Source organism: Malaclemys terrapin, chromosome 8, assembly GCF_027887155.1.
Source record: "Malaclemys terrapin pileata isolate rMalTer1 chromosome 8, rMalTer1.hap1, whole genome shotgun sequence".
In the NCBI taxonomy this organism is placed as follows: domain Eukaryota; kingdom Metazoa; phylum Chordata; order Testudines; family Emydidae; genus Malaclemys; species Malaclemys terrapin.
The window spans coordinates 13,222,828-13,245,522 of NC_071512.1; the positions used below are offsets into that span (position 1 = coordinate 13,222,828).

General features: G+C 40.1%; 1 protein-coding gene across 2 annotated transcripts in view; it reads left to right on the top strand.

The window, feature by feature from the left end:
* The window catches only part of FSTL4 (follistatin like 4), a 471,972-nt gene that overhangs the window by 19,232 nt on the left and 430,045 nt on the right, over window positions 1–22,695 (top strand). For both annotated transcript variants that reach the window (XM_054036449.1, XM_054036450.1), the window contains exon 3: window positions 20,294–20,327. In XM_054036449.1, coding sequence (XP_053892424.1) covers window positions 20,294–20,327 — 34 coding nt within the window. The remainder of the gene's footprint in view (window positions 1–20,293; window positions 20,328–22,695) is intronic.

Here is a 22,695-nt window from a genome sequence, read left to right on the forward strand (position 1 = left end):
GAGGAGTAAATCAGTTGATACTTGTTAGGTACTTTGAGGCCAAGGAATAGAAAGTACATCGAATCTGTGAACACTTGTGAAAATGTAGGCCAAAGTGAATGGAACTCAGGTCTTTTGAATCTTGGTCTTGTGGCATAACCACAAGAAGATTGTTTGGTTTGCTTTGGCCCTGAGGTGCACTTAAAGCTAATACTGAGTTGAAATATCAAGACCTCTGTTGTATGTGAGAGGGGGAAAATAGCTTGCTTATGGGATTTCTGATATTGCATTTTTGTAACCTACAAACCCAGAGCCAAGAAAAAATCAAGGGAGAGGAAGCCTTGCAAGCTGTCTGGAATAACAAAGGTGAAGTTTGAGTTCACCTGGTGGGTTGTGTGAAGGTTCAGATTGTTTGGTTCTTATGTTAACCATATAGAAAAAATAAGGTCAGTAGAAATGTTTAGGTGCTTTTCAATAGTGTTTGGTGCAGTGTCAGGTGCAAGAATAAGAGAGCCTAATCTGGTCTTAATTAGTGCCAGATAAGGAGAATAAGTATATTTCTAGACTAGGTTAAAAGGATTTTTGCTTATAAGAGCGTGTTGGTATGTTTTAACTAACCCATTCTAAACCTCTAATGTAGACAGTGCTGGTGAAAGAGAAGACCAAGTTCCTCCTTCGATTTCCACTCAAATAGCTAGCTAGCCCATTCTAAACAACAACTTACCTTGTTTATACAGTTTTAGAATATGCTAGTTAAATCCTTTTTTATATTACACAAGGGAAAGGCTCTGTGTTGATCTAGTTGACATTTTTCAACCAAAAAAAATGAAAATTATTTTGCAGGAAGATGTCACTTTTAATTACAGGTTTCAGAGTAGCAGCCGTGTTAGTCTGTATCCGCAAAAAAATTCTTCTTTTCACTTTTAATTGTTGTTTTTTTTTAATTATTTTAATAGGAAGTTTCAAGACTTAAATTAAAATTTGAAAATTGAACTTTTGCTTTTCCCCCCTCCTTGTTTTGGGTTTTCAGTTTTCAGTTAGATGATTTGGTTTCCTCCATCTCCATGCCCCCCCCCCCCCCCAAGGAAAACAAAGATGAAAATTCAGTTTGATACTAAAATGTTAATCTCATTTTTCATCACCTTTGTGTCAGAACATTTGAATTTGAATTTTGTGTTTTGAAATTCTATGTGGAGGAGAAGGAACCAGGTTTTATGGCTAGCTCTACTTCTAAGGGTTGAGAAACTCTCTTTATAGCAGATGACATGCGGGGATTGATCCTACAGGAGAACCCCGAGGAACAGCTAAGTTCTGAATGAAAAAAGTGAGTTTGCACAATATACCCTGAGTGTGTGTGTGTGTGTGTGCACATGTGCACGTAAGGTATGTACAATATGGTGAGTGTGCTTTTCATTCCAAGTTTGCATCTTCATACCTTGGATCCATTTTATGTTTTGTTTCTCCCTTGACTTTGAGTCTCAGAAGTACACAACTGAATTTACATTGGAGTGTTTTTGAATGCATTCACCTGTGTTCCCTCATCCAAACAGTTTTTTCCTTATCTTTAACTTCAGTTCAGGAAACTTCAGTAGGTAGCTCAGAATGCTTTCCACTCACCCTGGAAATGTGGGGGGGGATCTGATCTTTCTCAGCTGTAGGTAACAAGCTTTCTAGGTACTTCATAGATTTTGTTGTTGTTTTTCAGCTCTGAAGATTTGTTGATAAAGGTTTTCTCCATTGTTCAGCACATGAGCTTAAAGTAGGACTGGCATAATGTATCATTCATTTTTATAGGTAGCAGTAGACCTAATAGCTTTTCATTTACATTAAGAATTAATATCAGTAATGCATTCTCTGTCATGCATATGTCATGCTCTTTTTTTGTTGTTGCAAGTAACTTGATGAAAACCTTTAGCAAGGGAATGAGAGAATCAGACTTGATTTTAAACAAAATGGGCCAGATTTCTCTCTCGCTTTACTGCTCATTCAGCATGAATTGAGCATAATTAAGCCTAATGTTTCTGGTGGAGCAACTCAAGTGTAATTTTTTTTTTTTTTTTACTATGGACCCTGCTTTTTCATACTGTTATCTTCAGTAAATTGTACGTGTGCTCACTCTAGATAATCCTAATAATTAAAACAATTATGTTGTACTAATTATTTGGAGATGGCAAGCAAACTTCTGCTCAACAAGTCTAGACTATGTCTGCAGATCAGGTAGCTATGTATCAAAGTGCTATGAACTCTGTCCTTCCTCCCTCAAAACCAAACACCTATAGAGCCTGATATACTCATACAGCCTGCAGAGCATTCATATGGGTGGAAGGGTAGAAAATGCAAATATTCAATTGCTTGAAACAAGACAATGGTTTCATCTTCCCATTATTTATCACGTCTCAATTTATATTGACAATGCACAGAACCTAAACTATTGAAGTCAATGGAAATGAGCAAAGTCAACAGTAAAGTCGATGGGATACATGCTCAGTTGGTGCACATCAAGTATTCTTGTAGATTTAAAATCAAGTTGTAATACTGCAGTTGCCTTGTTTCTGTTTATTTTTGATAACACATGCAGATTGTTGCAATGTCTAAGTGTTCTGTCCACGCAGGATGTTGCAACATTCAGTCCACTAGGGGCTTTTGTCGATAGCAACTTGGCCCACCAACTGAATACAGGAACGTTCCTGTACTGCAGCTGCATTAGAGATTGCTTGGATTCTAATGACCCTGAACGTTTGTAATATTAATGCTCTAACTAAAGTAGCTAGCTTTTGGATGCTGTTGCCCTCATGCTGAGCTGCGGCACAAACTGACATTGGCAGGAATCGAATGTTGATTAGTTCCAGTAGTGTCATAGTCAAGTGGCTGTGAAAAATCGCATCTGGATTGGAAAATGCAGGTAGATTCTTATAGGAGAGTTTTAAAATCAGATTAAAATGTATGTTAAAAATAAAATTCCCCTCACTTACCTAGTTCAGACAGTTATGTGATGGAGGAGTACGCTTTCTGATATCCCTGTTGATAAACCATTTAACCTTAGCAGGTGAAATGGTGCCTATTTATTTCTGAAATGTAAAGTCTGTGTCCATAGCATATTTATGGAAACGTGTGAAGGGGATGGGGAAATCTCCCGTTAGTGTATCAAGATTTTTGTATCATCAAGGAGAGGAGTTTTAGATGAGAAAGGAACTGTAAAAATGCAGATGTATCCTAACGCAAGCTTCCAATGAGCTTTCCTGTGATGGTGTAGAGATTTATTGAGCTATACCTGGGTTTATTATCTGAATTCTAGAAACAGTAGTGAGTAAAATCAGAGATGCAGCAATTATCTCAATTAGATACCGTATGGTGAACAGATGACACTATATGATTTGAACCATCAAAGCTTCTCTGAATGTTTATACCAGAAAGGACAAATTTTAAATTGCCCTAACTTCTATGCTGAAACCCAGCTTCCTCAAACAATAGTGAATATTTCCTCCCCCGCCCTCCCAGCCTGGCTCAGAAGATAGTGAGGGAATGTTTTGTGCTTCATTAGCATCTTTCATGAAATACAGTAAGCCACAGGTGCTGACATTTAGCTTTCCCTGGGAGTGCTCCACCCCAGTTTGGCCCCGAGGCCCCACTCCTACTCCGCCCCTTCCCCCAAGGCCCCACCCTCGCTGCACCTCTTCCTGCCCCGCTCTTCCCCCTTCCCCCAGCACCTTCCGCTCGCCACTAAACAGCTGATCAGTGGTGGGCGGGAGGCACTGGAGGGGGAGGAGCTGATTGGTGGGGCCTGCCAAACAGCTGATTGGTGGGTGGCTGCTGGTGGGTGCTGAGCACCCACTATTTTTTTCCCCCCATGGGTGCTCCAGCCCCAGAGCATCCATGAAGTTGGCGCCTCTGCAGTAAGTTTGTAACTGTAAACAATAAAAATCCTAAAGTTTTAAATCAAAGTTACAAATTAAAGATACACAAATGTTGCAAAGCCAACCAGCTGTAGGCAATCAACTGAAACATCAGGGCTCTACTAGGCCTTTCAGGCCTCTTGCTTGTGATAGGGCAGTGCAAAGCCATACTGCTCTGCAGAAGATCCAGGAGGCGTTATGCCTCCTAGAGCTCTTCCTAGCATAAGCATGGAGCATTGCTGCTGTGCCCAGTGTGCACACCTATCCTTGCACCATTCCCATCCTAGTGAACCCACACAACCTCCAATCTTATTGTCCTTTCTCTTAAGAAGCTTGGAAATACAACTTAGCTCCATGGAAACAGAGGATGGCATGGAGAGGTGCCTGCAGAGAATATGGCCCATTATATATTGCAGGGTTGGGACAATGCAGGAGACTGGCTTTGGGAGCTGCAATTCAAAACAGCTAGAGTAAGCAGCCTACTCCAATGAAAGAGGCACCTGTGTTGTTCAGTTTTTAGAAACTTCGTTTTTAAAAGGAGCTTCCTAGATGTAAAATGCACTGAAAAGACGACTGCTTATTGTCTGCTATTTAGGATCAAAGTAATCGGAGATGGCACCGATGCTGAATTTATCCCTGTATCTTGTTGAGTTAAACTGAGCTGTGTAGGAGAAGGGGTGTGCGGCCTAAAAGCTTGTCTCTCTCACCAACAGAAATTGGTCCAATAAAAGATATTACCTCACCTGCCTTGTCCCCCAGGACTGTCACGGAAAACAGTACACATTTCAATAGGTTGTTGCAGTAAGCAAAAGCTTATAGGAGTAATAGTGTTATTTGCTTTTGTCTGTGTAGCAGAATTATTGCTGTCAGCAGAAATGTTTTATAGCACTGAGAAAAGTGTCCATTAGTGTAATGCTTCTGAATAGCAACAGGTGGTTCTGACACATTGTTTTCAATGTGCTTCCATCAAAACAGTGCCAGTTCTAAAAATAAAAATGCCATCCAACAAAATCCAATTGGAAAAAAACAAACAAACGAACTCTGCTGAGGTTCCAGACCAAATCAAAGCAGGTTTTCACTTTAAACATTGAATTTAAATAAAATAAACTTTAAAATGGGGGAAGGTGAAAAAGGACAAATACATCCAGCCAAATTTTCACAAATGGCCACTGATTTATTTTTGGGTGCCTCAATTTCTGGGTCTCAAATGGGAGAAATCTATGATCTGATTATTTCCAGAGTTTCTGAGAACCTGCAACTCCCATTGAAACCAGTGATATTTGTGTGTGCTCAGCATCAAACCTTATATTCTAAGAATATGTCCACTGTGTGTGCAAATACATATCCTACCCCACAAAGACAAACAAATAAACAAAAAAACCCAACAACTCAGTATTCTTAACTCGGGTTGAAATAGCAGTGAAGACAATGCAACTTGTAGTTGAAAAAACAGATTGACAGAGCCAGACGAGTACCCAGAAGTCACCTCCTACAAGACAGGCCCAACAAAGAAAATAACAGAACACCACTAGCTGTCACCTTCAGCCCCCAACTAAAACCTCTCCAGCGCATCATCGGAGATCTACAACCTATCCTGAAAGATGATCCTTTACTCTCACAGATCTTGGGAGACAGACCTGTCCTCGCTTACAGACAACCCCCCAACCTAAAGCAAATACTCACCAGCAACCACACATCACTGAACAAAACCACTAACCCAGGAACCTATCCTTGTAACAAACCCCGATGCCAACTCTGTCCACATATCTATTCAAGTGACATCATCATAGGACCTAATCACATCAGCCATACCATCAGGGGCTCGTTCACCTGCATATCTACCAATGTGATTGTCGGAGAAAAACTGAGTTCTCACTATTTTTGTTTAGGTGCAGCAAGTCAGAGGCTTTATTATTAACTCTCACATGTGCAGAGGAGAGAGCAAGTAGGTCTCTCTCTGGTAACTAATTACAGCAAGCATTTATACCTTTCATTACAGAAATAATGAGGGACAGCTGCATTTTGTTTATACATAGGCCATCTTAATATCTCATTTCCTTACTTGTTTTGACTCTTGCCAACATACAATTAGTTTCTATACCTTATCTACACAAGGTCTTCTACACCTTATCTATACTGAGGTCACAATGACTTCTTACACAGCTCTTTCTCACCCGTCTCACACAATCCTCACACAATCCTCGCTTCTACAAATCTCGCGTTATCAGGGTTATCAGGGTCACAGCTAGCTTGACTCTTGCTAACAAAGACTGTCTCTTGCTAACGAAGCCTGACTCTTGCTAACAACCATCATGCATTGCAGTTCCCTTCTGTCAGTTCTTTTCTCTGCTTCCACAACCTTATCAGGGTCACAGCTAGCTTGACTCTTGCTAACAAAGACTGTCTCTTGCTAACTAAGCCTGACTCTTGCTAACAACCATCATGCATTGCAGTTCCCTTCTGTCAGTTCTTTTCTCTGCTTCCACAACCATATGCCATCATGTGCCAGCAATGCCCCTCTGCCATGTACATTGGCCAAACCGGACAGTCTCTACGCAAAAGAATTAATGGACACAAATCTGACATCAGGAATCAAAATACTCAAAAACCAGTGGGAGAACACTTTAACCTGTCTGGTCATTCAGTGACAGACCTGCGGGTGGCTATATTACAACAGAAAAACTTCAAAAACAGACTCCAACGAGAGACTGCAGAGCTAGAATTGATATGCAAACTAGACACAATCAACTCCGGTTTGAATAAGGACTGGGAATGGCTGAGCTATTACAAACATTGAATCTATCTCCCCTTGTAAGTATTCTCACACTTCTTAACTGTCTGTACTGGGCTAGCTTGATTATCACTTCAAAAGTTTTTTTTCTCTTAGTTAATTGGCCTCTCAGAGTTGGTAAGACAACTCCCACCTGTTTATGCTCTCTGTATGTGTGTATATATATCTCCTCAATATATGTTCCATTCTATATGCATCCGAAGAAGTGGGCTGTAGTCCACGAAAGCTTATGCTCTAATAAATTTGTTAGTCTCTAAGGTGCCACAAGTACTCCTGTTCTTCTTTTTGTGACAGACTAACACGGCTGCTACTCTGAAACCTGTTATTAATAATAGATAGTGTTTATATATATATATATAAAAACAAACACTAACAAACACTATCTATTATTAAGTAACTCTTTACAAGCTGTTAATGAATGTGCCCTACTTTGGTGCTAGACCTTATCTTTCTAAAACACCAAACCAAACCCCCAGAACTGAATTTCTGGAAAATTTGTAGTTGTATTTTAACTTTGTTATTTGGGCCCATCTCTACTCTAAATGTGCCTGGGTCCATTATGTTCACCAGTAGACTGAGTGTTGAATTAGCTTTGTTTCCAAACGATCTATCAGGGATGACACTGAAGTCATTTTTTTATGTAGGTAAGCAGTTCCACATACAATGGTTTATTTCACTTAGTTATTTCCTAGGTGTAGAGGAAAATTTAGACATGTTAAGAAAGAATTCCCATGAGGCACTGGAATTAGATCATCAATTGCTAACAGTTAGGACAATCCAGGGCAGGTAGATTACTTATTCAGTATGATAGACCACTGATTACCTTCCAAATCAAAATGTTAATTAGTTTTTAATTTATTTTGCTGGGAGGTGTGTGTGTGTGTATGTGTGTGTGTGTTTGTTTTTGCTGGTCTCTTAATGTAACTTGTGTGCAGATTAACAGCCATAACAAGTTGAAATGGTCAATTACTAATTAACCCTTGTTTAATAACGTTAACCTGACATGTACAAGGCTAATTTTATGTGACATTAACACAAAGGCTGATATTTATTCTAACTTTGTGCTTGTTTTCCTATATTACTTCTGGTAAAATGCATTCAGATTTTGAAATTGCAGTACAGAGACTGGAATATACCACAGGGATATATAAGCAAAGCAAGAAATGTTGAAGAACCAAAGACTTACTTTCAACATATAATTGAAGTCTTATATGGGTCCACCAAAGACTGAATCCTTTTTTTGCAGGAGGGGGTCAGCACTACCTGTCATTCACTTAGGGACATCATGAGTAACAAATGGTGGACAGTTGCAGTGACCCTAATCTCGCTAGTTTCACAAACTAGGTATGTCCATATAGTACCTCTCCCCCTCCCCCCCAACACACACCCCAGCTAGCTTGAATCCACCTAGCACAGTGAACACAGCACAACTTAGGATTCAGAGTGGTCTAATGAACTGAATTCTCACCCAGAGTCTAGGCCAGGTCTGTATGAGCCATGCTGAAACCTACATGGCACTGTTTTTACTGTTGTTAAGTGAAGGATCATGAAGAAACCCAATCCTGTATTGAGTGTTGCTTTGTTTGCAGGAAAAAGGTTTGAAGGGAATGTTTAGCTGAGAACCTCATTTGTTTATGGAGGACTGTCACCTTGCCTCTATGGGTCACAACTGAGAATACCAAATTCAGAATAAAGTGCTGAGAAATAGGGCAGACAGACCCCAAAACTCGCAGTTATTCTCCCATAAGATATACCAAACCAGCAACAAAAGTAAACTTCTGTTTCACCACAGTGGCCAACACAAAGTCAGAAAAGCAGTTTCCTGAGTCATTCCAATCCTTGTATCCGTGGTTCTCAAACTTTTGTACTAGTGACCTGTTTCACACAGCAAGCCTCTGAATGCGACCCACCCCTTGATAAATTAAAAACACTTTAAAAAATATTTAACACTATTATAAGTGCTGGAGGTTAAGCGAGGTTTGGGGTGGAGGCTGACCCCCAGTTTGAGAACCCCTGTTGTATCACCACCAAGAACACTAGACTTAGTGATGAGTGGATATTTAAAACCAGTTTCATCAAACAGAAGAGTTCTTCTGATCACAAAGGACCAGATATACAACTCGGATCTTTCCCAATAATCACGCTGTTGCGTGATTATTATTATCTAAATTATTAATATCTAAAATTAAAGATATTATTAGATATTATTAATATCTAAAATTAAAGATTTATTTATAAAAAGAAAGGGAAAAAAAGTGAGAGTTAAAATTGGTTAAAGGAATAAAATAAATACAATAAATGCAAAGTTCTTGGATCGTGCTCGTAGCAGTGATGGAATAAACTGCTGGCTTGTTAAGTCTCTGTTTGCTTCCAAATCAGTGGAAGGTCCTCAGTCCCTTGGTTAGAATGCTCCCATTAGTATAAATTCATAATCCAGAGATTTGAGCAGGAAAGAGGCAAAATGGAGATGTTTCCAGGGTCTTTTATAGCTTCTGCCAAGTGAAGGGAAACCCATTGTTTTCACTGTGGAAAATTACAGGGAACAAGATGGTGTTTGGAGTCACATGGGCAAGTCACATGTCCATGCATGCTTCGCTTAGTCATAGTAGAGGCCACCACGGGAAAGTCCATTAAGTGTAGATAGGCGTCTCCCATGGTCCATAGTGAGTTAAGTGTTCCTTGATGAGCCATTTAACTTGAATAGTCCCTTTAAGATGTGCAGGCTAAATACCTTGGTGTTACCACAAGAGCAAACATTTGAAATACAGGTACGTAGTTAATATTCATAACTTCAGATACAAAAATGATACATGCATACAAATAGCATAATCATATTCAGCAAATCATAACCTTTCCATAGACACCTTACTTGGCATGCTTTGTACAAGATTTGTTGCAATTATATAACAGTGGTAGCAACAATGATGTACTTGGTCATATTTTAATCAGATAACATCACAGAGGACCATAGTTAGGTTCTGTCATAGAGACATTCACTCTTGCCCCTTTTTATCTTGTGCCCTTTTGAGTAAGGGAGCTGATGCACAGTGTCTTAACAATTATTTCTGCTCAGTATTGAGGTCGGTGCCAAATTCTTGACCATACTGCATCCATACACACAGCTTCCACTTGCAAAAGAAATTTGCACACCCTGGTCTGCACAGAACAGCGACTTGTAGTGTTAGGCCAAATTGTGTGTGTGGAGATCTATTGATATACAGTGTGTGTATTATTTCACTGCACACACATGCACACTACAAATATGTATTTTTAATATAATTTTGTTGTACAAAGGCTTCATTTGCATTCATCTAGGTTAACCAGCATAATTCTCACTTGCTTTTGCTACTCAATCCATCCCCAAAGTGCATCAATAAAACCTTTATGCCACATTGCCATCATGCATCAGACTGTATATGCATCATGTTATATAGCTATTTTCTCTGTCACTCTGGAGAGTATTTGCCTAGGTCACTATAAAGGAATACATTCTGTCTAGAATTGTTTTTTGTTTTTTCTCTCAAGGAAATCTGATAGTCCATTTCAAAATATACCTCTACCCTGATATAATGCGACCTGATATAACAGAAATTCGGATATAATGCAGTAAAGCAGGGGGGCGGGGCTGCGCACTCCAGTGGATCAAAGCAAGTTCGATATAACGCAGTTTCACCTATAACACGGTAAGATTTTTTGGCTCCCGAGGACAGCGTTATATCAAGGTAGAGGTGCACTCAAGTTTATTGGCAAAAGCCATAGTTCAACATTAATCAGAAGACTGTTACAGCCATTGTCTCTTAGCGTGGCAGCTGGAGACGCTCCTTTTATAGCAGCAGAAAAGTTGTTTGTGCAAAAATGTTGTCAAATTGTATGTATGTTCATCCAGGTGTTTGAAGTGAGGCTGTGTTATACAGTGGCTCAGGCAAAATAAAGCTGTGTTGTTGTAGCCGGGGGGAAAAAGCGATCTGAAGAAATATCTGATTTCCATTATATTTTTTCCATCTCAGGTAGTAATAGTGATTCACACTTGCTGACACTACATCTACTTTCAAGTCATAAGATAGGTTAGTCCTCCAGAAGGGCAGCCCTCCAATAGATAAATGCCTTGTGAATAATGATACATATTACATTGATTTCAGCATAAACAATGATTATGCAGTTCAAAGACACAGTTAAATTAGACATTTACAGAACTGCATTTTTTTTATTTTAAGTTAGTTCAATTAACTATCATTAAAAAGAAGATAATAGGTGCTAAAAGTTAACCTTGATGACTAAAGCTGTTGTGTTGTATTAGATAAATGGTATTTAAAATGATTTGCAAGCCACATTCATGTAAAGGTTTGGTAGAGTGAATGAAAAATCTGAAACGAATTCCCCTCTTCAGAACATATGATTTATGCTGTGATAAAATTACATTTTTAGTTAAAGAAATTTGCAGTCATTAAACGATGCCCATGAAATAAGGCTCATTTGTAACCATCTGCTTTACAGCTTCTGTGGAAAATTATTCTTCCTCAGGCTATGCATTCAAGTACTTTAGTGTCATTTCTGTCAAAGTAGTTTGGTTCTGCACTAGTATATTATCAGACTTCATTGTGCTTTTACTTAAGAGGAAGAATAATAAATGCTTTAAAGAGAGGTGAAGTGCTTTTTTAATAAGGAGGTGGTTGAACACCTAAGGTCTGATCTCAGTTACACCTTTGTGACACATCTGACTTTGTGGACCTTCTCTGGCTTTACTCTAGAGTAACTGAGATTAGAATATGTCTGCTCTAATTCTCTACCTCTGGAAGCAACAGGTACAAGGCTTTCAACCATTTAAACCAGCTTTATTGGTGATCTGTCCTAATGAGATTTAATAATCTATTATATAATGATACTTACCTCTTACATAGGGCTTTTCATCCATAGATGTTAATATGCTTTATAAAGGAAGTGTGTTTGTCTTTGTCATGCTGTCTGGAGAGGCTCAGGCATTCTCAGTTATATCTCAGGGCAGACTGTTAGAAAACAAGGACAGACACCCCAAACTGGTGGTATGTTCTATCATTAGATTTCACTAAGCCAGTAACAAATGTGAATTCCTGGATCACTATACCAGTCACAGACAGTCCCCTATACGCTTCAGCCAATCTTGTCACCCAGACAAATTGAACTTTGTGATAAAAGGTTATTACAACCAAAAATTACACCACCTCAGGTTACTCCCAATTCCCAAAGGATCAGTCACTTGTCCCAAATCAATTGGTACTTTGGATTTTACACCAAAAACATCACTGGTAGCCAGTTCTCTAGTAAACTAACTAAAGATGTGTTCGCTAAGAAAAAGAAATTCGTTATTGAGAGGTTAAAGCAAGTAAAATACATTAAAATGTGAGTCAAAGTTTGCAAGTCCAAAATGATAGCTGAGATGTAGTAATCTGCTAGTTTTCCAAATGTCTCTCAGGGTCACCGAGAGTAACTTGGGGGATCTCTGCCTAGCATCTGGAACAGTTCCCTGTCAGTGTCCAAACAGTTCAAAGATGAAGGATCTTTCTTTGAATCCACCTTTTATATCTCTGTCACACAGAAAGCTAGCTGACCGCGTCTGTAACCGCATGGGCCTTCCTTTGTTGGCTGTGCACAAGGAATGCAGAATGAGTCTGTGAATTTCCATTGTGAACTCAATGGCCCTTGCTTTGAAGCTAGCATCTTCTTTGATGAGTAATTTAACTACAGAGATATACATAATTCAAATACCCACCATTTCATAGCAATAGATAAGTGAGAACAATACAAGTAATATTCCATTAATTTTCACAAAGTTCTAACACCAGAGTACACTTTTCATTAACACACCTTTAATCTAGGGTTATTTAATTACAGGGTATACATAATGTACTAGTAATGTAATAGCAAACTACGGGATACAGGCAGATGAAAACAATACCATCTACATCTCTGTTGATACTCACATGCCACTGAATTGTCCTGAGAATTTCACATGGGCTGGCACCTGCCTGTCAGCTTCACAGTCTCCATTTACATTTTGCTGGGACACATCCAGCAAGCAAATAAGATAAACTTGAGTGCTGGCCCCACTGTGGCTTCACCAACACACACACTGAAAACCTTCCAAAGCCTCTCTCCCCATTCAGCAATGGCAAAAGCCTGTGGCCTCTGTCCAAGCCCTACCTCACTGAACATTCCCTCTAATAAAGTTTTCTATGTAGGTTTCTAAATCTTGAGTCTGCTCTTCCACACTATTAACCAGGCTCAATTTTGTCTTAGTTTTTCTTGTGTTGTGGTTTCTCTATAGAAAGAGATGATTTAACTCAAGCTTTTTAAAAGCATAAAGCACTCTTGTTCTAGTAGTTAACAAGGAATGCTGGATTGAAGTCTGATATCACATTTTCCTATTACTTTTCCACCACACATTTTCACCTGCATTTTGTTTGTGTTTAAACTACAACTCTGATTAAACCTAATATTAAAGGGCCAATATGTTACAAGAAGAAAAGGAGCTTCCATGTAAATTTCACAGAGCCTATGTTTTTGTTTTTACTGATATACCAAAAAAAGTGGGCGAAAGGGAATTGACTTTTTTAAATGTTTCATGTCTTCATTTTATTTTGATCAACGTAATGGTTCTATTACTATTACAGTCACTAAACCTTTAAACTATGAAGAATTCAAACAACTTGTTAAAAGGCGGGGCTCCAGGATAAAGTTAAAAGTGCTTTTCATTTTTGCACATACTATATGTACACAAACTGAATGGTACATTCCTATATCTGAGATCTCTCTACCTTGTGCCTCATCTCTCAAACAGCAATATTGGGAAAAGCACTGAGAGGCCTCTGGGAGTATAACAGTCTACGTATTTCAGAACTTCCCTGTATAAGCAGAATAAATGCTTAAAAAGTCTCTTATCCTATTCCTGGCTGCCATTTTAGACATCCCTCTAGATCACACAGGTTGTATCTGTTGAGAATTATATTTTAAGATTATAAGGAAATATCCAAACATAGCTGTTTTTTCTACTTTGGCCTGGAGTTAGATGAGCCTGGCCAACTCTTAGTTTGACTTACATTTCCCTTCACTCTAGTTAATAAGGATAATCTGTTTCTAACAGTGCACTTGAATTTTCCAACCAGTCCTTTAGCCTCATTGAGGATTATTATTTAAGGAACCTGGCCAAGATTCTACAACTCTATGGCATCTGTTCAGGTTGGAACCTCTACTTCAAGGGGTGTCACTGCCAGAAGAGGAAGAAGGTGTCACTGAAGGAATTGTCACATACTAATGAATATATTGCACACAAACCTATAATCCTATAGCCTTCGTTTGAACAAATTTCCCATAAGGTTCAGTGCAACATTTGCCTGGGGTGGGGGAATAAAAAGGATTTGGGATTAGAAGCTTTAATAGTTGCAAGTCCTTCGTATACTCAGTTGTTTTTGAAGTCTGTCTAACTTGAATGTTGGCTAATCAGGCTTGGCAGAATTTGTTTTTTATAGTTTTGACAGATAATATCAATGTTTATTTTTAAGCACTTTTTTAGGTTTCTCTCTAAATTTTCACAGTTGTGAAATTATGGGAGGGTGAAACAATTATTTAATGACAGTATACAGTGAGATTTAAAAAGTTAAGCTTTATAAATGGTTAAAAACTCAAATTGTATACTTGGACGTGATATTAACAAAGTAAATATCTTGAAATCAACAAATCATACCTTTTTAAAAAAATATACTATTCATTCCCTAGTCCGTTTGTAACAAGTCTAAATCACTGGATTTTCCTCTGTAAGATCTCAAGCAGTATTTTTCTTACATTGCCTGTCTGTAAATTTTGATGTTTATAGAGGGAAATATTTTTTTCATTGTTTTGTGTGCATAGAGTGAAATCTCTGTTTACCAACATTTACTGATAAAAATCTAATCCTTGGATGTATATGGACAATATTCCCCAAAGGAGGGATACATCATTATTTTGTTATTTCTATTATGGTATCCCTAAGAACCTTAATCAGGAATTAGGGCCCATTGTACTAGGCATTATACAAACAAATAACACAAGGACTTCCCCTACCACAGAGATCTTATTATCATATATTACCTAAGTACTAGAGAGAGGGAAAAAATAGACACATAGGACAGAGGACAAGGTAACAAGAGAGAGCTGTGTTTGCATTGGTAACTAGAGTGGTCTCAATAGTCTCAGATAGTCACAGCTTTAATCAAAGTTCCAAGGATTTAAACTAGAAGTTCTTCTTCGAGTGCTTGCATATGTCCATTCCACTGTAGGTGTGTGTGCACGCCTGTGCACTGGTGCTGGAGAGTTTTCCCTCATAATACGTATAGGGACAGCCCTGTCCACATCTGAGCTGCTCCTGCTCTGAAGCCACAGTAATAAAGGGTGGAGCTGCCCCACCTCCTTCAGTTCCTTATTACTGTGTGTGGTCAGAACGTTTGTGTTCCCTGTGAACAAACTTTTCACTATTTGGTTGCTTCCTAGTGATACTCATTTTTCATCATTTGACATTTGATATTTTTTCCTTTTTGTGTCTTTATTTCTTATTTCGTTTAAAAAATGTTATTAATTTTTTTTCTTTCCCCAGTCAGATGGGCCTCACCTAGGGGAGCATATGCCATGGTACCAGGGTTTCAAACCTTGCTTAGGTGCAGGAAGCCTGTGCCTATCAATGACCCTCATTTGTGCTGTCTCAAGAGCTTAGGTGAGGCCATATTAGAGACAGATGTTAAATTTTTCACAGCTTCCAGACCCATGGTGAAGAAGCTGAGGAAGGAGCACCTCTGCTACATCCTGATGGAGACTGCCCATGGACCAACGTTGGAACCCCCCTTTGGTCATCCAAGGGAAGCTCTTTGATGACTCCTTCCTGGAGTGCTTCCCAAGCTTGCCTGCAGATAGGAGCTGAAGAAGATCCCCCGTTATTGGGACTTCAGAACAATCCTGGCCTCGGAAACATAAGGGGTCAGCTCTAGGGTGTAGGATTCAGACTCCGAGGTAGACTCTTGATTCTCACAATACCAAAAGTCCAGAGCTTTCTTGCAGTCCCATTCCCATACTCATCTGTGTAGGTTTGAGAAGAGTACAGCCAGGGATTGGGATGTTTGGGCCATACATGCCTGGGCCTCAGTATTATATCAGTCCCTTCATTTTGCCCTATTGGATGCCCCTAGCATCCAGATAAACCACGCTGCTATCTTGTGCAACCAGATCCCCTGTGAGGGAGCCTTCTTCTGATGGTACCGAGCTCCTGTACTGATCAGCCTATGGTGTGTCAAGTACAAGATTTGACCCTACCCTGATTCCACAGGACCACCCTTAGGAGCACTGTTCCCTTGCCTCCTCTTAATGCATCCTCATCAGCTGACGAGGCTCAGATACCAGAGGCATCCTCCCCGGTACTTGATTACTTTAAGATGTACCAAGAGCTTCTCTGGAGAATGAAAGCTGCTTTTGGCATTCAGATGGAGCTAGTGGAGGAGAATACCCAAAAGCTGATTGAGATTCTCCATCCTGCTGTGGCAGGAAAGGTCGCCCTGCCTAAAAATGATGCCATTATGCATCCCATCAAAGCACTGTGGCAAACCCCTTCCTCCATTCCAAATGAATGGAATGTAAATACCAGGATCCATCCCAGGGGTTTGCGCTGTTTTACTTACATCCTAGCTGAGTTCGCCTAGTTGTGGCTGCTGTGAAGGAGGGAAACTAAGCTAAGGCTACCCTAAAGAAAAAGATGCCACCATCTTTTTGGCAGAAAGATTTATTCTGCAGCAAATTTACAGCTCCATATTGCCAGTCATCATGCACTGTTGTCAAGATATGACTATTCTAACTGGGAGGCAGTCTCTCAATTTGGGAATAAACTGCCGGAAGGTTCCAAAAGAACAGATTTCAGTGTCTTGTTCCTGCCTCTTCTCTCAATCAGTTCGGCAGGCCTCCTTGGACACAACAGATTCTGCAGCCATGGCATAGGCAATAATTATGCACTGTTCGTCCTGGTTGTAGTCCTCGGGGATTCCTTTGGAGGTGTGACACACAATTGAGAACCTATCCTTGTGCTCAGCTAAAACAGATGAGGCTTTGCACATGCAGAAGAACTCAAGTGGTTTAGAAATCTTTGGGTCTCTATGCTCTGGTTACCATGAGGATGAAATATCATCCTCAATACCTCCTCAACACAGTCATTTTAGCTTCAGTGTTCCACATAGAGATTTTTCCACTGGCGGATCTGTTGGTAACTCAAAGTGTCTCCATTTCTATTCCAGGGTAGGTCACAGCCATGGATCAATATCCAATGCTTTCCTGTTTCTGTGGGACAAAAACCTATTTGTATGGACATCCACCAGTGCTTCTGATCCTCAGTCATTCTCAAGCTGAAACAAGATCATGGCAGAATGATCCTCATAGTGACCGCCTGGCCAAGACAGCCATAGTATTCAGACCTCTGGGCTCTGATCTTAGCTGATCTGTCAGCACCACACCCCAATTTATCTGTTTTACCTTAAACCACCACTTCTGTAAACCACACAACATTTGTGAGCACTTTTAATGAAACAAAAGTAGGGTTGTATAATAAAGAATGAAGATTGAAATAAGAAATAAGAGAGAAGTGATGGAGGAAAATTGTTACAACACAAAACAAAATAATAAAATGCAAATGTTAAGTGTACACTTATCAATAGTCTCCTTTCCTTTATAATAAAGTAATTCCCCCCCCTCCCCAAGTTCAGTCTGTTGCAGAACTAACTGGTTTCACAAGGACCAAGATCCAAACATTCATGAGCTCCCTCTCCCCACCCCCAGCTCCTTAAGAGGTTTCCTTTTTCTACACTCTGTTATACTGAAACAACCTTTTGCCTTTGTTCATAGCCAAGGCAATCTCCTGCCTGCTATTATGTTCCTTTTCACCTCCAAGTGGTTTTGATTATTTACAAGTTTCTTTGATGGTTTTCCATTGACAGTTCATGGTGTAGCAAAGCTAGACAATAGAACCTTGTATTACATCAGCAGCTGACTAGGGAGGGGTAATAACTCCTGTTGCTTGAATGGGCCATCTCCAACACACACTACCCTGGTGACTAATTTTTACTCCAAGTCCATAAAGCATATGTTCAACTTTAATATGTTATTCCTTATATATTATCTATCCAGGCTTCTTGCAATGATTGAGTCTTGACAAGTTATGTGCCTTCTGTAGATACCTTAATGTTACTCTTTATAGATAAATATTCTGCAAGACGAGTTTGTCAGGTCTGAAGTGAGAGTTGTTTCCAATGACCCTTTGCCAAGGAGCCTCTGTCACTTGGGGTATGTCTACACAGCAGCCAGACACCTGGCAAGAATTGTTCCTGGCTATACATATCCATAGATGTTAATGGTAACAATTGCTTTGCGCAGAGTAGGCAGGACATATTGGTTGTGTCACCCATTTCCAAGTCAAGCTGGGTTTCACCGTGCCCATTCTGTGAATGCAATGGTTTAATTCTCTACAGAGGATGGAGAAATTTGGGCCGACTAGAAGGGACCTTCTCTCACTAAGTTGATAAGCAAATATGGAACTAGAGCTGGCTGAAACTCGGGACTTGGGTTCAGTCTGAGTGGCTAGCTAATCTGGCACTGTGGTCCCTATGTCCCAGGGTCCCCAGACCTGGAGTAGCCTGCACAGCAAGGCTCCCTGCTGTTGATCTGTCAGGGAATTCTGTCCATGACTCAGCAAGTTTGTCAAACCTGACTGACTGTCACAAGAAATTTCTGGTTCAACAAATCAGCATTTTTCAAAGAAACTTGGTTTTGTCAGAAAATTTCCAACCACCTCAACTTGGAACTCTTAGGCCCTTAAGAGAGATGAAGACAAGACACTATCATCTACAGTAGAAAGTTGTATGTACCTAATATGTGACTAATATAGTACCACTTTGTTATATAATATAACTCGATCCAATACTACATTTTCCTGCTAACTAGTTTGAGGTAGTTAATAATGTTGTCTACTACATCTTAAGTCTTGATTTAACTTCGTAGGTACTGTCACCTATCATCACTCTGATACCCTGTTTTTCGGTTGTTTTTCCTCTCCGTTTCAACATCTTTTTGCTTTTAGAGTGCGCTGTCTTGGTATCTTACCATATAGCAGAAGTTCTCTGCCTGCATCTGGTTGTAGGTATATGTGAACATGGCATTAGCTATGTGGTGCTATATTTTACTTTGTTTTGTCTAAATGTAGATCACTGTACTTTAAAAATGAAAACAATAAAGTCCATATGAAAACAGAATAAGCATTATAAAAGCATGAATCTCTTGTTATATAGGGAGGCCAGAAGCTACTTCACTCTGAGGAAGAAAAGAAGTAAACTTTGCTTATTTCCACACTTAGATAAATAAACTTATGCGAACAGTGGTGCTAAGGGAATGAAATGAGGTTAAAGAGGCCACCATCTGTAAAAACAGAGGACTTTGAGCCTATGTCAGAGGATCAAGGAACTCAGATGTACAGTGCATCTATACAACCAAGAGCTCAGCAGCAGATGTAAGAGGGAGGAGAACTAGCTCTCAAAATCTGAGGGTGGATCATCAAAAAATAATTTTACTGCACAAGTAGGTGCAACAAAGCAAGGACTGGGATCTTAGCTTCCAAGTTGGTGGTAGTCAACATCTGATACTAATCTTTGCTGTCTCAAACACCAATATTGTTAGTCTAAGTGATAAATCACCATATTAGAACATGCAGAGACCTGCCTGGCTCACTGCGAGTTGGCTTTATTTGTGTTTTAAGGTTACAATCAATGAGCCTGATTCTGCAACCCTTACTCAGGCGGGCAGTCCCATTGTGGTCAGTGGGGCTATTCATAAAGTTATGTAAGTCCTACTCAGTGTAAATAAAGGATGTAGCTTGTGTTTCTCTCAGCATCTTCCCCAGTTCCTCAGTCTCAGATATTGGTTGTCAGAGGTGGTATTTTATTTGGAAATTTTCATGAAAATATGTTTGTGTGTAGTCATGAATTATTAGCTCAGCTTTAAATTAGATGGTCTGTTACACACCTACTTATGGTTGAGATTCAAGAGATGGCATATAGTCTGGTAGGTCTCTTGGTGACTGTTGTGTATACATCAAATTAAAATAAGAAAGCTAGCTTTACTAGAAATGGCGGTAATGAATGTTTTTGCAAGGATGCTGTCGACAGCACTGATCCTGTAAAGACTTAATCACATCCTTACTTATAAACATGAGTAATGCCATCAATTCATCTGGGCCTATTCATTTCCTCAAAACTAAGCACGTAAGTCTTTACAGGATTGGTATCTGTTTTACAAGTAAAACCAAAATAGTTAATATAACAAAATCCCTTTGATCTGCAATCTTGTAACCCCAAAGGGAAAAAATATTGATTTGAATTAAGGTTTTATGCTTTTTCACTATAATTGATCAAAAATGATGACTCTGATGGATAACCTACTGATCCATTAAGTACTTGAAGTTGTAGCTTTTTGGTTATTGCTTAGAGCCTCATAAGCACTTTACTCTGACAGGATCTATGTTTTAGTGGGTCTGTGTTTATGCTACCTATGAATTATTCCTGTATACGTCAAAACAAAAAAATTCTCTTTTTCCTTGTAGGAATCCAGAAGCTTTGAAGGCACAAGAAGAAAAGGTAGGAAAAATGTAGGGTTTTCCCCCCCCCCACAATTTGTTTGTCACTGTTGATTGATCTTGAGGTAACATGTTGAAACAAACGTGAACCTACAAAGTTGAAAGAGGCTACCGTTGTGCAAATTTTCAAGAGCTTGCTTCATAACATTTATCTTTCAGATTTTATGAAAACTAGGGTTACCATAAGTCCGGTTTTAGCCGGACGTGTCCGGCTTTTCGGCAATCAAACCCCCGTCCGGGGGGAATTGCCAAAAAGCCGAACATGTCCGGGAAAAATACCGGCTGGGCACTTCCTCTCCCGCGGCTGCTCTGCTCCTCCCCGGACTCAGACTTCGGCTCTGTTTAAGAGCCAAGCTGCCCGAGCCAGTGCTACCGGATTCGGGCAGCCCCCGTGCCTCCGGACCTGCGCCGCCGGAGCAGAGCAGCTGGAGCCGGGGAGGAGAAGTGCCCGGCCGGCGGCTGGGGTCCGGAGGCACAGGGGCTGCCCAAAGCCACTAGCGCTGGCTCGGGCAGCTTGGCTCTTAAACAGAGCCGAAGTCTGAGTCTGGGGAGGAGCAGAGCAGCTGGAGCCGGGGAGGAGAAGTGCCCGGCTGGGGGCACAGGGTCCGGAGGCATAGGGGTTGCCCGAAGCCCGAGTGCTACAGGCTTCATGGTTTGCCGGGCAGCCTCCAGACCCTGCACCCCCTGCTGGGCGCTTCCCCTCCCGGGCTCCAGCTGCACTGGGGAAGCGCCAGCCGGGGGCGAGGGGCCTGGGAGGGAGGAGGGGGAGTTAAGGCGGGGACTTTGGGGAAGGGGTGGGGAAAGGGTGGAGTTGGAGCAGGGCCGGGGTGGGAAAGGGGCGGGGCTAGGGCCCATGGAGGGTCCTCTTTTTTATTTTTTAAATATGGTAACGCTAATGAAAACCCACCTCCAGATGTTTTCATGGAAAAATAATTCAATGCAAAGTAGCATGACAGAGTCTTGGGGATGTGTGAGATGGGTTTTTTTTTCTTTCCTCCTAATGTCACTTAAAAACACACTAGCTGACTAGGGGATTCAGGCTCACACATTGAAATCTGCTAGGGAGAAAAAAGAATTACTTGGCCCAAATCCACTGCAGTTGGTGCTCTGAGAATTTCCATTGCAGGAAGGAAATGTCAGTGTTTGAGATACTCCCACTAAGGCAGCCTTGAAAATAACAGAGGTGGGCATTGATCACCAGCTTGTTGTGGACATCATCTTTATGAATAATTAGGACAAGTAAATATCCATCTTCCCATGAGCTGGCACAAAGGTACCACGTATATACAAGGTAGCTGTCTGTAATGCTTTTTATCTATTCAATTAAAGGTACTTTACATTCTATGAATAAATCCCATTATATTTTACTGAAATGAAATTGAAAATCCTGTTATCCTTGTTGCTCATGTAAGTTGCCATTTTAATGTATTTCTCAAAAAGATATTGCATATAGTGGTTTTTTTTTTTTTTTTTTTACCCAAATCGTCATGCTAGAATATTCCCCATGAGCCAACTAATTGGAAGCAACACATAAAGGTACCTGATAGTTTAGTGGGGTTTTGGAACAGTAAAAGAGGAGGATGTTTTGCAAACATTGCCTAGGGAGGTGGCCCAATTGTATAAGAGGGAAAGAGAAAATTATAAGGTTGGGATGAGGAAGGTTAGAAGTAAAGATGGAACATGTGATGCTCTGACTTCCCTGTACTGCCACAAATGCAATTTCTCTCTCTTTGGTTCAGGATTTGGGCAAAAGTGTGATACTAAATGGCACACAGGAGTGTATTAGGTCTGCGAGCAGGTTACTTATTGTAATTGCTAAAGTCCATCTATACAGGTGTTTTTAAAACCAGCATTTTACCTGAACTGGCAGTGAGAGGGGGACCCACAATGGATGCAGTGAGTGGCCAGTTTAAATAAATTCTTGTCAGCTGCCTCTCCAGACCATCAGCAAGATGTCACAGACAATTACATGATTGCTTTGTGAATAAAGACCGTTAGGGCTTAAAAAGGAAAGGGTGAATGCCATCAGGAGGTACTGACTGATAATCACTAGATTTTTTTAACATGCATCCACAATTGCGTGGATACAGCCAGTGGCTATAGACTCCAGGAAAGAAGGAAGAGGGTAATACCAAATGGGTAATAACAGCTATAGCAATTAGAAAGTTTGTTCAAATGTACATAAATGTTAAATAAAAGAGTCATGCCAGTGTACTGCTACTTGAGCTCAGATCCCACTTCCTAAAACTGTTTTTGAATTAGCAACTAATTGGCAGCTGTCTCTAGCAGCTCTTTTATTGTTATAGACAGATGGAGGAAAATCAGCTATCAAAGAACTCATTCTGTTTATCATTAATTTTGATTTTGTT